At 39.3% G+C, this 13,993-nt stretch overlaps 1 protein-coding gene across 1 annotated transcript in view; it reads right to left on the reverse strand.

The window, feature by feature from the left end:
* TDRD10 (tudor domain containing 10) overlaps positions 1–13,993 on the reverse strand; it is a 55,488-nt gene that overhangs the window by 13,920 nt on the left and 27,575 nt on the right. Inside the window, exons 5-6 of the mRNA XM_043963043.1 lie at positions 13,333–13,391; positions 257–327 (exon numbers count right to left, since the gene is read on the reverse strand). Coding sequence (XP_043818978.1) covers positions 257–327; positions 13,333–13,391 — 130 coding nt within the window. The remainder of the gene's footprint in view (positions 1–256; positions 328–13,332; positions 13,392–13,993) is intronic.

Below are 13,993 nucleotides of genomic sequence, written 5' to 3' on the forward strand. Positions count from 1 at the left end.
TATCTTGACTCTGTAACCCCGCTGCCTATCAGAGTGCTGTACACAGTAGACATTTCAATGTTTGTTGAATAAACAAAGTGTTACAGATAGAAGGTGTTTCCCAAACTGAATGTAGTGCCAAAGAGGAGGATGAGGGAGAGCTGTGCACTCTGGATTCTTTCACTCTTGTTCCTTTGCCAGCACAGCACATCAGCAAACTGGACAAAGGTGAGAAGGACAGTTTTCCCCAAAAATCAGAAAGAAAAAGCCACTATACCATTTGCAGCCATTCTGGACTTTCTGGACACGGAGTGGGCCAAAGTCCTTCAGAAGGGATAGAATGTCCTCCTAAGAAAAATTATAAAAAAAAAAGGAAAAATGAGAAAGAGGAGAAGTAGTGGTAGGGAGGAGATGGAGAAAGGGAAGGGGGAAGGAAACAAGATAGTAGTTCTTGAGTTAAACTGCAATCTTAAATTAAATTAAATTAAGTTAATCTTAAACTGCAATACACCAGGCACCTGAGCTATGGACATCCTGTCATCAAGCATTAGGGACATAAGGAGAATGGATTCATTCCCAATCCCACCCAAACTCATAAGGTAATCTGTTACCAAAAGGAACTGTGTTGGATTTTTCCTTTTAAGAAGCAATTTATGAGTGTGAAGGGTCTCCACTCTATGGCACCTGAGTATTGGTTGAAGAAGCTGGATCTGTTCAGCTAGACAAGGAGACTCAGGGGACCGTGACAGGTGTAATCTCAAAGATGGAAAGTCACCTCCCACCTAAAGCCTCTTTAGATCTCCTCTGCTGCCAGAGGTTCTTCCTCACAGAAATTACCTTGGGTTTACTTTGTACGTATTTTACATTTACTTCGAGGTGCACACGTTGTTTTTGTTGATAAAATATAAGCTCCTTGGGTAAAAAAGCCAAGTGAAAAGGCACCTAATATGTGCCTAGCACTCTGTTAAGTACCAGGGATATAAAGAAAGGGAAAAACAGTCCCTAGCCTCAAGGAGGTACCCCTCCATGCAAACAACTATGAATGTGGAAGATGTATTCTAGGTAAATTAGAGGTAATGTCAGAGGAGGAAGGTTTACTGCATAAGATGACATTTTAGCTGAGACCTGAAGGAAGTCATGAGGTAAAGGTGAAGAAAGAGAGTTCCTGGCATAGAGAACAGCTAAGGGGCAGCTAGGTGGCACAGTGGATAGAGCACAAGCCCTGGATTCAGGAGGACCTGAGTTCAAATCTGGCCTCAGACACTTAACAATTACTAGCTGTGTGACCCTGGAAAAGTCACTTAAGCCCAATTGTCTCACCAAAAAAAAAAAAAAAAAAGAACAGCTAGTACAATACATAGCATAGCATGTAGTCAGAAAATTAGTATCTTGGGCTAGGAACACCAGGGGAGGCCAGTATTCCTGGATCATAAAGGTGATTAAAGTATAAGAAAGGGCTAGGTTATAAAGGGCTTTAAAAGTCAAATAGAGGGTTTTATTTCTGATCCTAGAAGAAATAGGGAGCTGCTGAAGTTTATTGGGGTGGGGGGTGAGATGGTCAGAGTTGGACTTTAGGAAATAGCTAAGTTGGGGATGGACTGCAGTAGAGAGAGACTAGAGGTAGGGAGGCCAACCTGAAATTTATGTCAGCAGTACAGATGTTAAGTGGTAGGGCCTGGCAGGGTGGTAGCAGTATCAGAGAAGAGAACATGTAAGAGATACTTTACAGACCTTAAAACACTATAGAGGGTGTAAAGTCTTAAACTCTTGGGACACCTTGTATAAATGCCAGATATTATTACTTTTATAATCCCCATATGATTTTCAAACTTCTTGAGGGCACAGAGTGTTTTATTTTTCATCTTAGATCTTCAAAGTAAAGATAGTGCCTTGCACTTGGTAAATGTTTTTAAAATTGGATTCCTTTAGTTTTTATTTAAATCTTCCTCATAATAGTTGTTAGAAATTATTTTGGAGGAATAAGGCCTGAGTAGACTAAAAACAGTTTGTAATCCAGAAATATTCCACCCAAAGTCTTAAAAAAATTTCAAAATTTTCATATCTGTTTACAGTATGCCATCCTATCTCACCAACACTGCCTCTAGTCCATTGTCGATTTCTATTTACAAAGCTAGATTTACTTATGTTATAGCAATATGGTCATAAAAAGCCATTATTGTTAGACCTTCATTTATTAAATCATTATTAATATTAATCAATGTTAATATTAACTAAATCATTATCATTGCCATTTGAGTGACAGGAAAAACTACCAAATCTTCAGAACGAAATGTTTTGGACATTAGAAAAAATTTGAGTACATTCTCAGGTAAAGAATGCCATTTAAACACACCTTAGTAACTAAGGAGATGTTTCTATTCTATTGACACCAAATGACAAAAATCACTATTGAACCATTCGCAAGAATTTGTTATATATATATGTACCCCCCCCACACACACACCCCTAATCTAAACTGTAGCCCAGTGCAAACCAGGCCCTCAGCCATGAGTTTATGGAGACTTGGTTTAATCCTGGGGTTGGGGGCATGACGCCAAAATATCACTGTTATACCCTGAGCCCCTCAGAGTTCATTCCAGGAAACCTCAAAACTCCAGTTCTTGTCTAGGACTCCACAGATTACATATAAGTATCCTATGTCAACAATGCAAATGCTGCGCATAGGACCTTTATTTCCCCTCACTCTTACCCTTCTGCTCTGGGACAGGCCGCTTTTCCGCAAGATCCTAAAATCTTCCATATACACTACTCCCATGTGGGATGGAGCCCCCCTTCGAATGGCACTGAATTCTGGGTCTGACAGCAAGACAATCTTCCCTATACATCTGTGGAACAGTGTACTGAATTTCTATTTTCACAGGGTGACACTTGGTTCCTTACTTACAGTACTACCCTGCAGTTTAGACTCCACCAGAACCCACATAGAGATATATTCTATAATAGGCAATACACCCAAATCTTGGTGAGTCCCTCACATATCTGAGGCAGGTTATGAAAAGGAGGAAGCAGGATGCACTGAGGAGGAAATAGCTGCTTGTCTTCCAAGGAATGACAGAGATGAACCACTGAAGTTATTAGATAAGTGGAATAACTCAGTAAGCATTAGAGGAAAAGGAGCTGGCAACTTCCTGGCTCAGGAGCCATTCCTTCGTACATACAACCTAACAGAACCTTCCAAGGCAGATGACTACTCTTCATTTCTGGTAATTCACATGGGCACAAATGATACTGCCAGAGGGAGCCTAAGATAGACTGTCAAAGGCCATGAAGTTTGGGGAAAGGAACTACAGAACATAGGTTGACTCTGTTTCCCTCAGTATAATCTACTAAAGGCAAAGAATGAAGAAGAGGAAAACCCAAGTTGATAAATACTCAGGTGGTAAGAAAATGGTGTCTGAGAATGAGATCATAATTTCTAGACCATAGCTATTATATGGATAATAGATACCTGGATGGGGATGGAGTACATCCAATAAAGTGTGAGAAAATAATGTGATTTGGCAGATACTCAAAGGCTCACCAGGAGATTACTCTAAACTGACTGAATTAAGTGAGAGTGACTGACTACTGATTAGCCTACTTCTAGTTAATTAGATTGTAACCACACCTGGCTGGCCCTTAAGGCATTGTTCTCAGAAGTTAAGGACTTTGAACTCGACATGAGACCACCTTCAAGTCCTGTGAACCAATGGATTTGGATGACACCTACCAATCAGCTTGAAGCAGTGTGTAAGGACTGCCTCTGCTCCAGATCTATAAAAAGCTTCCATACTCAGTTTGAAGAGAGTTTGGTGGTTGAAGCAGGCTCCTGGCAGAGGACTTGAGGAAGAACCAGACTAGGCTGGAACTCTAGGCTAGATAGGCCTTTTCTTAACTCCACATGTTTTCTTTTTTCTAATACCCAGTATGCTTTAATAAATGCTTAATGCCCAAAGACTGGTGTTAAGCTTCTAATTTAAGGTGACCACACATTAGATTTTTTAGACATCACATTTAGATTTTACACGTCACAGAAGATTGGTAAGAATGTATTTATAGGGTATCTCATAATCCAATAAATCTAATATCTAATCTAATAAAAAGGGCTTTAAAAAGGATGGGTCAGAGGGAGGGATAAAAACCTCTACTATTAACCAGAAACCACATACCACCGAGAATAACTTACAAAGAAGGAAGAATAGCAGTTGGGACAGGTAGAAGTTCAGAAGAGACAAACTCCAAGAAAAGAGTCAGAAGTAAAAACTCTTAGTCTCAAAATGTCTATACACAAATGGCAAATCTTTAGGCAACAAGCAAGAGGAAATGTGACTTATTACTGAGATTTAGTGGAATGAAATCCAGGACTAGAATATGGCTCCTAATGGAGCTTACTCAAAAGAAACAGGATACATAAAGGGGAAGAGGAATAGCATTAAGAAGTTATATGCATGTGAAAAAATGCAGAAACCAGAGACAGGAAGTATAATAGAGAATATCTGAGTGAAGATCAATGGAGATAAAAAAAAAATTTGTCTTTACAATCTACTGTGGACCACCTAGACAGAAAGAAGAAATAGATATCTAGGTGTCAAAGTGCTGAATTGTTGGACCTGAAGTCTAAAGAGATTTCATCCTTCAAAAGGTAGAAGAACCAACAAGGGAAATTTTTATATAGGATCTGATTCACAAAAATTAAAAGGAACTGACTTAGTAGGATGGAAATGATAGGAACCTTGTGGAGAAGTGACCATTCCCTTCCTGAGTTTGTAATGGTGAAGATGAAAGGCTGACAAAGTCAGACATGCACCCTAAATTTTTAGATAAGTGCAAAGGGTTTAGAGAAAAAAATAACACAGGAATCCAGGAACTAAAATTCTACAGGCAACGTCATCCCAGGAAGCATAGGAATGAAATTCTTAAGATACAAAAGGAACAATTCTAATGAGAAAGAGAAAAGAAAAGTTAACTGAAGAGATCGATGCAGATGCACAATGAACTCACCAACCAAATTTTTTTAAAGCTATATACATAGGATGGCAGCAAGGGTAGGTAATAAAGGAAGAATCGAAGAGCATGGCATGGTCCTGTAAACCCAGTGTCAGGAATGCTAAAAGCTCAGAATGAGCTGAAGCTGACAAACAAAGCTAAAGACAACAAAAAGGATTTTTTATAGGTTATAGTGGGAGAAAGAAAAAGATCAAAGAAGGGAGAAGAATGCTGCTTGGGAGGTATGGTGGAGAAAGTGATCAATTCTCATCTCACTTCTTTTTTGTTTCCTACCCAGGAGAATGACTTTCGTGATGGAAATAACAGAACAAATGGTTAGCAGGAAGTTGTTACCTGTAAGGAGATCGGAAAGAGACTACCTCCTTTCACTTGATGAAGTGAAGTCAGAGTATACAGACATGGATACTAAAATAACTAGTAGGTGTGATTAAGCCACTGTCGATGGCATTTAAAATATTCTGGAAATACTTCAGGATTGGAAATGTGAAAACATTCAGATTTTCTAAAAAACTGAAATAAAAAGAATCTGCAAACTACAGGTCAGTGGGCTTGTCGCCTATTTCTGAGAAAATTCTAAAATGGAATATTAAAGAGATGGTTAGTGAACATGGAGCAAAGGAAGTAGTGATTACAGAGAGACAGCACAGCTTCATTAATGACAAGACTAACCTCATTTCCTTTTTTGACAGTGTTATTAAATTGGTAGGTTCAGGAGAATGTTGTAGATACAATGTACCTAGATTTCAGCAAAACATTTAATAAAGTATCTTATAGTATTCTTGTGGGAAATATTGTAAATGTTACTAGTGTAAGATGGTTTAATATAACTTGGCTGGAGGTCTCTAGAAAAGAACAAAAGTCTTGTTGGCTCATCTCTTAGGCAAAGGGATCTTGTTGGCTCTTAATATAAGTCTTACCCAACCCATTCATGAACCCATTGGTGAACCTAGGAGGCCTCATGACGTAACTTCAAGTTAAGTAATTCATCTATAGGGCAGTCCCAGTCACTGAAACCTAATAGTACATCTTTATTCCTCTCGACAAGTTGCCAGTGGACATAAACCCAATTTTTCAGTATCCTTCCTAAAATGCAGTATTCAGAACTAAACACACAGGGAAGAGGGATTTGTTTAGTTCTGCCTATCCCCCAAGGCAAAAAAGGCAGAATGATTGGAAGTTACTGAAAGGCAGATCTTGGGCTCAATAGGAGGAAGAACTTGGCAATTAGAGTTACAAGATCACAGATTTAGAGTTGGAAAGGACCTTAGAGGTCACCTGGCCAGGAGCCAGATGTGTCTTACCTAACATCACACTAGTGAGTAGCAAAGTCAGGGTCTGAACTCAGGTCTCCTGATTCCAAATCTAGTACACTTTTAATAGGATTACAGTTAGAGCTGGGAGGGAACTGAGAGGTCAACACTGTCATTTACAGGGGAAGAACCTGACGCATAGAGAGGTTAAGTGATTATCCCAGTGTCACACAGCTAATAAATGCCTTATGCCAATCTCAGGTCTTCCTGACTCCAAGTCCAGCACCCTATCCACTTTACCACACTGCCTCTCTTTCCATCATCCCAGAGCAGAACAGAGGTCACAAGACTTAAAGCTAGAAAAGAGCTCTCTGAAATCTAGTCCAATCCTCCCATTTTATAATAGCTCACATTCATATTGTGGGGACCAATTTTTAATTGGGGAGTGCTAGCTAAGCAGCTCGCCGCAATATTGGGGCAAGGAAGGAGACTGGCAGCCTCCCTCAAAACAGAACAAGATTTATTTTAACAAGAATGAACTTAAAAAAAAAAACCACAAACAGGATCAGTAGGATCAAGGGAAAGGAAATAAAATGGGGAAAGGGAAATTATAATACCTGAAAAAATACCACCGCCCAGGAATCAGCTGAAAATACACAGCAGAACACCTGTTGCTTTCCAGCTTCCACCTAGAATGCCCAATTCTCCTCCCCCAAACCTAGAAACGCCCCACACAGTCCCAGCCAATAGGATGGCCGCTCTGACAGTCACATGACTGCCCTCACTAGGCTTCCAATCATTATAATTTTGCCAGGCCCATGTAGGCGTCGGTGAGCGGTGATGACACGTGAGGTGCCAGAGCCCTGGCAACAGCTACAACCAGTGGGTGGAGCACCTTGCGGTTTGTGGAGCCCCAGGCCATTGCGGGCAGAGGCATAAAACCCTCAAATAACAATTAATTCTTTACAATATGAAATGTCATGCCTTGCAAAGTACTTTACACACATTATTTCATAGATAATAACAACCCAGTGAGATAAGTACTATAGGTATTATTTTCATTTAAATAAGAGGAAACAGGGTCAGAGAGTTTTAAGTGACTTTCTCACACTTATAAAGTTAGTAAGTGAGGGAGGCAAAATTTAAGTATTTCCTCACTCCAAGTCCAGCTAATGAATTCTCTGTCACTGGAAATCTTTAAGAAGAAGCTGACTGATCCATTGTGAGGGGAACGGTAAAGTTGATGTCTAATTCTTATCTGTTTTCATACAGGTTGGACCAGATGACCTCCCATGTCCACTCCAACTCTGATATTTTATAAATCTTGGGTCTGGCTTAGAAAATACTTAGGTTCTCTTCACTCTATCCCTTTCCTTTTACTATTTAAAGGACTCTTATCACATTTGCAGGTCTCCAAGCAAATATATTCCTTCTTACTTTCATTAGGTATACTCTAGCCCTGACCACAAACATGTCATTTTTTTTTTTTTAGTGAGACAATTGGGGTTAAGTGACTTGCCCAGGGTCACACAGCTAGTAAGTGTTAAGTGTCTGAGGCCAGATTTGAACTCAGGTACTCCTGACTCCACGGCCAGTGCTCTATCCACTGCACCACCTAGCTGCCCCTAACATGTCATTTTTATATCTAAAGGCCTGGTCCATGGTCTATAAATACAAATCCTGCTGTTTGAAATCATCTACTTAAGAAGTTGTTGCTCTTATACTATACAACACTGTATGTCACACCTTGCTTAGAGACTTTCAATGACATCCCTGATGCTAAATGCAATCTCCTGAGCTGGCATTACAGGCTCTCCATAGTATGCCCCCAAACTACTTTTCCAGCCTTCTGACTTCTATACAAACCTTTGTCAATTCATCTTTGTTCTATTCACTGTCTCCAATGCATATGATGCAGTATAGTGGCAAAAGCACTAAACTTGCAATGAGAAGCCTTGGGTCTCCTGCCTAAGTAAATATGTAACCGTGGGCAAATGACTCCCCTTCTCTTGACCTCACTTTCATTATCTATAAAATGGAGAGTTGCACTGAGTGGTCTCTAAGATCATTCATTCTAGCTCTAACATTCTATGAAACAATGATTCTATGCAATGAACATTTCTGTTCCTTTTCAAATTCCCTTGCCTACAGAGTAAGCCTTTCCCCCCCCCCCACTCCTCTACTTAAATTCTACCTTTTCTTCAAAGGGTAGTGGAGGGATGTGAGTAATCAATCGAGAAATATTTATTAAGCACCTAGATACAGGGGTATTTATAGGAGCTCTTTTTGTGGTGGCAAAGAATTGGAAATTGAGGGGATACCTACCAACTGGGGAATAGCTGAACAAATTGTACTATGATTGTGATGGAGTATTATTGTGCCAACAGTGGGCAGTTAGGTGGCACAGTGGATAGAGCACCAGCCCTGGATTCAGGAGTACCTGAGTTCAAATCTGGCCTCAGACACTTACTAGCTGTGTGACCCTGGGCAAGTCACTTAACCTCAATTGCCTCACCCAAAAAAAAAAATGACCAACAGGATGCTTTCGGAAAAACCTAAGAACACTTACATGAACTGATGCAAGGTGAAGTGAATAGGACCAGTAACAGCAGTATCGTATGATGATCAAGTGTGAATGACTTAGCTATTCTCAGCAATACAATGATACAAAACAATCCCAAAGGACTCATGATGAAAAATGTTATTCACCTCCAGAGAAAGAACTGATGGAAGTCTGAATGCGGATTGAACCATACTATTTTTTACTTTCTTTATTCTTTGTTTTGTTCAAGTTTTCTTCCACAAAATGACTACTATGTAACTATGTTTTATATTATTGCATATGTATAACCTATACCAGATTGTTTCCTGTCTTAGGGAGGGGGGAGAGAAAGAAGGGAAGGAGAAATTGAAACTCAAAATTTTTTTAAATGTTAAAATTGTTTTTCCATGTAATTGGGGAAAATATTTTTAAAAAGCACGTACCATCTGCCAGGTGCTATGTTATGCACTGAAGATACAAAACCAAAAATGACCTTAAGGAGGTTATATTCTATGTGGGGAGATCTCAGAGACCCGTCTAAAGTAAAGTACACAGAAAATAAATACCAGGTCATTGGTTTGGGGAGGGATGAGAGAAGAAGGAAAGGCCTCATGCAAGAGATGGTATCTTAGCTGAGTATGATTCTAAGAGGTAGAGGTAAGAGGAAAGTAGATTCTAGGCATGTCATGCAGCAATGCAAAGGAACAGCAGTAGGAGATGGAATGTCATGGATGAGGGAACCCATAAAGGCTCACTTGGCTGGACCATGGAGCATATAAAGGGAATAATAAGCTTAGAAAGCTAAGGTGGAGCCAGGCTGTGAAGGGCATTCACTACCAAACAGAAGAGTTTGTATTTGATCACAGAAGTCAAAGTCATAACTTCTTCAGCAGGGAATGACAAGATCACAGATTAGAGCTCAGAGAAATTTCAGAAATGATCATGGGGGCATCTAGGTAGCACAGTGGATAAAGCACCAGCCCTGGATTCAGGAGGACCTGAGTTCAAATCTGACCTCAGACACTTGACCCTTACTAGCTGTGTGACCCTGGGCAAGTCACTTAACCCTCATTGCCCCCCGCCCAAATGATCTAGTCCCCTTCATTTTGCAGATGAAGAAGCTGAAGACAAGAGAGGCTAACCAACTTGGGCATACTAGAGATAAGTGACAGAACTTGGATTTAAACCAATGTCCTCTGACTCTTCTGTGATAGGGTCAGACCTGTGCTTTAGGAACGTCACTCAGACAACTGTGGAAAATGAATTGGAGTAGGAGGGATCTGAGGCAGGTTGACCAAATAGGAGGTGAAAACATCCAAAACTAGGGTGGTGGCTATCTGAATGATGAGGAAATGGATGCAAGAAATGTTGTGGAGTTAATAAGATTTTGAAACTGATTAGCTATATGGGATGAGTGATAGTATGGAGTCAAGGATCACTCAGGCTGCAGACCTCCATGCATGGTGGTCCTCTGGACAGAAATGGGTAAATTAGGAAGAGCAGTGGGGTCTGGGTAGGTAGCAATACATTAGCAATGAAGAATTATACAGGAGAAGAATCAGAATGTCATCGGAAAGACATGGAACTGGAAGAGGCCTGCCAGTTATATAGCAAGGATGAGTAATAGGAAGACAGCCTACCTACTCCACTGGAAACCATGCAGTTTCAAGAGATCTGGAGGAATACCTCAACATACTGGAGGGACTCTGTAGAGGATTTATTGGAAATCATGGACAATATATGCAAGGATTAAAAGACAAGGAAGGGTTGTAATCATTGGAGGAAGTATTCTTATCTTGTTAAGATCACCAAACCATCCTAGCATAGAACCTTAGCTTCTTCAAAGCTGAGCTCAAAACCATAGTTTTAACATTTGGCAGGAACCCCAGAAGCAAAGGACTCAAATATCCCAATAGGAAAAAGAGTGCTCTCTCTCTTCAATTCCTGTAGCACTTGTTGCTTTTATCACTCAGCATTTATCACATTGCCCTATTTATCTATTTATAACTTTTTTTTCCATGAAAATAGTGTGGGGGAAGTCTGCATTTCATATCTTTTTTCTTTCAGTCTCGCATAGTGACTTGCGTGTTGCAGATGCTCAATAAATGAAAAACTGAAAAAAAACAGCAAATATTCCACAGATCAGTCTTAGACCTCACCTCACCTTCTTTTGTCTGCTGAACAGTTCATCCATTCTCACAGCTGTAACAATCTCTTTTTCAAAATCTGTATCTTCTAGTCTATTCTTCTAATCCAAGTCCTAATCCTTTACTCCTATTTTAGCAATGCCTCAAATTCAACATTTTCCTTTCTAAGAAACCAGTTTCTTTCCCCCTATCTCTCTCATTAATGACACTATCATTCTCAATCATTTAGGCTTGAAACTGTAAGAAGCATCTGTGATTCCTTATCCTTCTCCATCTTTCAATCTTAATAGTATTTTATTTTTTCCAGTTACATGTGAAGATAGTTTTCAACATTCATTTTTATAAGATTTTGAGTTCCAATTTTTTCTTCCTCCATCCCTTCCCTCCCCAAGACAGCAAGCAATCTGATATAGGTTATATATGTACAATCACATTAAACATACTTCTGCATTAGTCATGTTGTGAAAGAAGAATCAGAACAAAAGGGAAAAACCTCAAGAAAGAAAAAAAAAAGAAAGTAAAAATAATGTAGTTTAATCTACATTCAGATTCCACAGTTCTTTTTCTGGATGTGGAAAGCATTTTCCATCATGAGTCCTTTGTTAATAATGCTAGCATTGGGGGCTAGTAAGTGTCAAGTGTCTGAGGCTGGGTTTGAACTCAGGTCCTCCTGAATCCAGGGCCAGTGTTTGATCCACTGCACCACCTAGCTGCCCCAATGCTCGCATTTTAATTTTCTAAAAGAGGTTACTGCCACTCTCAAATGCCAAAAAACAAAACCACGCCATCATGAGTCCTTTGGAATTGTCTTAGATCATTGTATTGCTGAGAAGACCTAAGTGTATCACAGCTGATCATCATACAATGTTGCTGTTACTGTGTTACAATATTCTCCTGGTTCTGCTCACCTCACTCAGCATTAGTCCACTTATGTCTTTCCAGGTTTCTCTGAAATCTGCCTGCTCATCATTTCTTACAGCACAATAGTATTCCATCACATTCATATACCACAACTTGTTCAGCCATTCCAATTGATGGGCATTCCCTCAATTTCCAATTCTTTGCCACCACAAAGAGAGCTGCTATAAATATTTTTGTACATGTGGGTCCTTTTCCCTTTTATATGATCTCTTTGGAATACATACCTAATAACAGTATTACTGGGTCAAAGGGTATGCACAGCCCCATAGCCCTTTGAGCACAGTTCCAAACTGCCCTACAATCTGGTTGGATCAATTCATAACTCTAGCAACAAGGCATTGGTGTTCCAATTTTTCCACATCTTCGCCAACATTTATTATCCCTTTCTAGGTTTCATATCCTGTAAGCACTAATTCCTGTGGATTTCTCTTTTGCCTTTGCTTCTATCCATTCTTTCCCATCAATTATTCTTGCCATCACTTTAGTTCAACCCCCACAGCCTTTCTGATTCTGATTTCTCACCATACAAATATGTCCTAAATAATAATCACCACATTAATCTTCCTTAAATTCTACTTTCATCATGTTACTTCCTTGCTCAGTTTTCTACCTCTGCCAAAACTGTGCTTGTCCAAAAATACACCTTAATTTGGCATATGTGTATAACTTTACTTCCTCAAATTTACCCTAATACATTCCTTCTGCTAGGGTTAGGTTGGTTGACTTGCTGTTCCACGAATATTTCCTGTTCATTCCTATTTTGTGCCTTTTATCATCTAAGTCCCCTTGCTACACTGATTCAAATACTATCCATCCTTCATGTCCTACCTTCTTCACGAAACCTTCCTCTGACTATTTTATCATCTACCATAATTTATAGCACTACACAATTTAGCATGTAATTATATCTTCTTCTATAGCTCTCTGAATATTTGCCATTCTTACTGCCTCAAATACTCAAATCAATAAGTATTTATTAAACACCTACTTTGTGCCAGGCACTGGACTAGCCCATGGATATATTAAGAAGAATGCAAAGAAACAGTCTCTACTCTCAAAAAAATGAATACTTTACTGGGGTATAATGAAAGTCTCATAACAGTAATAGCCTTATGTGTATAACCAATCCCCAGGTTACCTCACATGGGTAGGCAAGAGCTATCATTTTTAGTGCTTTGCACACAATAGACACTTTTAAAAGTTTAACTTCACTGAGTTTCCTTCACAGTAATGAATACATTCCCCCGCCAAAATTTTCAAGTGGATTGCGGATTATCTGTGACACAAATTCCCTCCTTGTGTCTAGAGAATAGATAACTGAATAAGTTAGGGATAACTCTATTACTCAAATCCTCTTAAGCTTATTCTTCCAAATCTGTGGAATAAAAATTTTTTGGCTTGAACACGCAAACTTCTAAAAAGAAGATTAAAAATAATTTTATACAAGACAGAAAAAGAGAACCATTTGCAAAAAGGGGAATGATACCTCCTTGGTGTCCAATGGAAGATTTCCAACATATACCTCTGATTCTTTCTTCCTGTGTCCTGAAGAGGGAAAAAATACATTAAAAGTAAGATTATCACTAATTCCATTTTAATGTAGTATTGCTATGTACCCAAAAGGATTAAGGAAGACTTATAGTCTCTGATAAATGAACTTTGCTGAAAACAGATGGAGAGGAGAAATTCTGACATGGCAGAGAGGGGTAAACCCAAAGGAATAGCTCCCCATCTACCACCCCAAATAAACTATTAAATGCCCACATGTGGAGAAAACTCACAATGGCAAGAAGAAAAAACTGGAATAACCTACCACAAAGTAATTGTTACAGAAAAATTAAAAACATAACAAAACACTGAAGCCCATTTCTATTGTTTCTAGAACTCCAGACACTACTCCTGCCCCAACTCTTCAGCTGAAGCGGGGAGGGAAACACAGAGAAGCCTGTGAATCAAACTAGTCCTAAGGCAAGAGGGGAAAAAAGGGGGTAACTGTGAAGTTAGATAGAGCATATTGTGGAGAAAGGGACATAAATAAGGAGCTGGTTACAATATTTAATACTAATTCTGTAAAGAAGAAAACAGGAAACTGACATAAAAAGTGGAAAAGAGACATAATTTTAAAGGTTTTTCTATAATTATCCCTC

The sequence above is a fragment of the Dromiciops gliroides genome, chromosome 4, assembly GCF_019393635.1.
Source record: "Dromiciops gliroides isolate mDroGli1 chromosome 4, mDroGli1.pri, whole genome shotgun sequence".
In the NCBI taxonomy this organism is placed as follows: domain Eukaryota; kingdom Metazoa; phylum Chordata; class Mammalia; order Microbiotheria; family Microbiotheriidae; genus Dromiciops; species Dromiciops gliroides.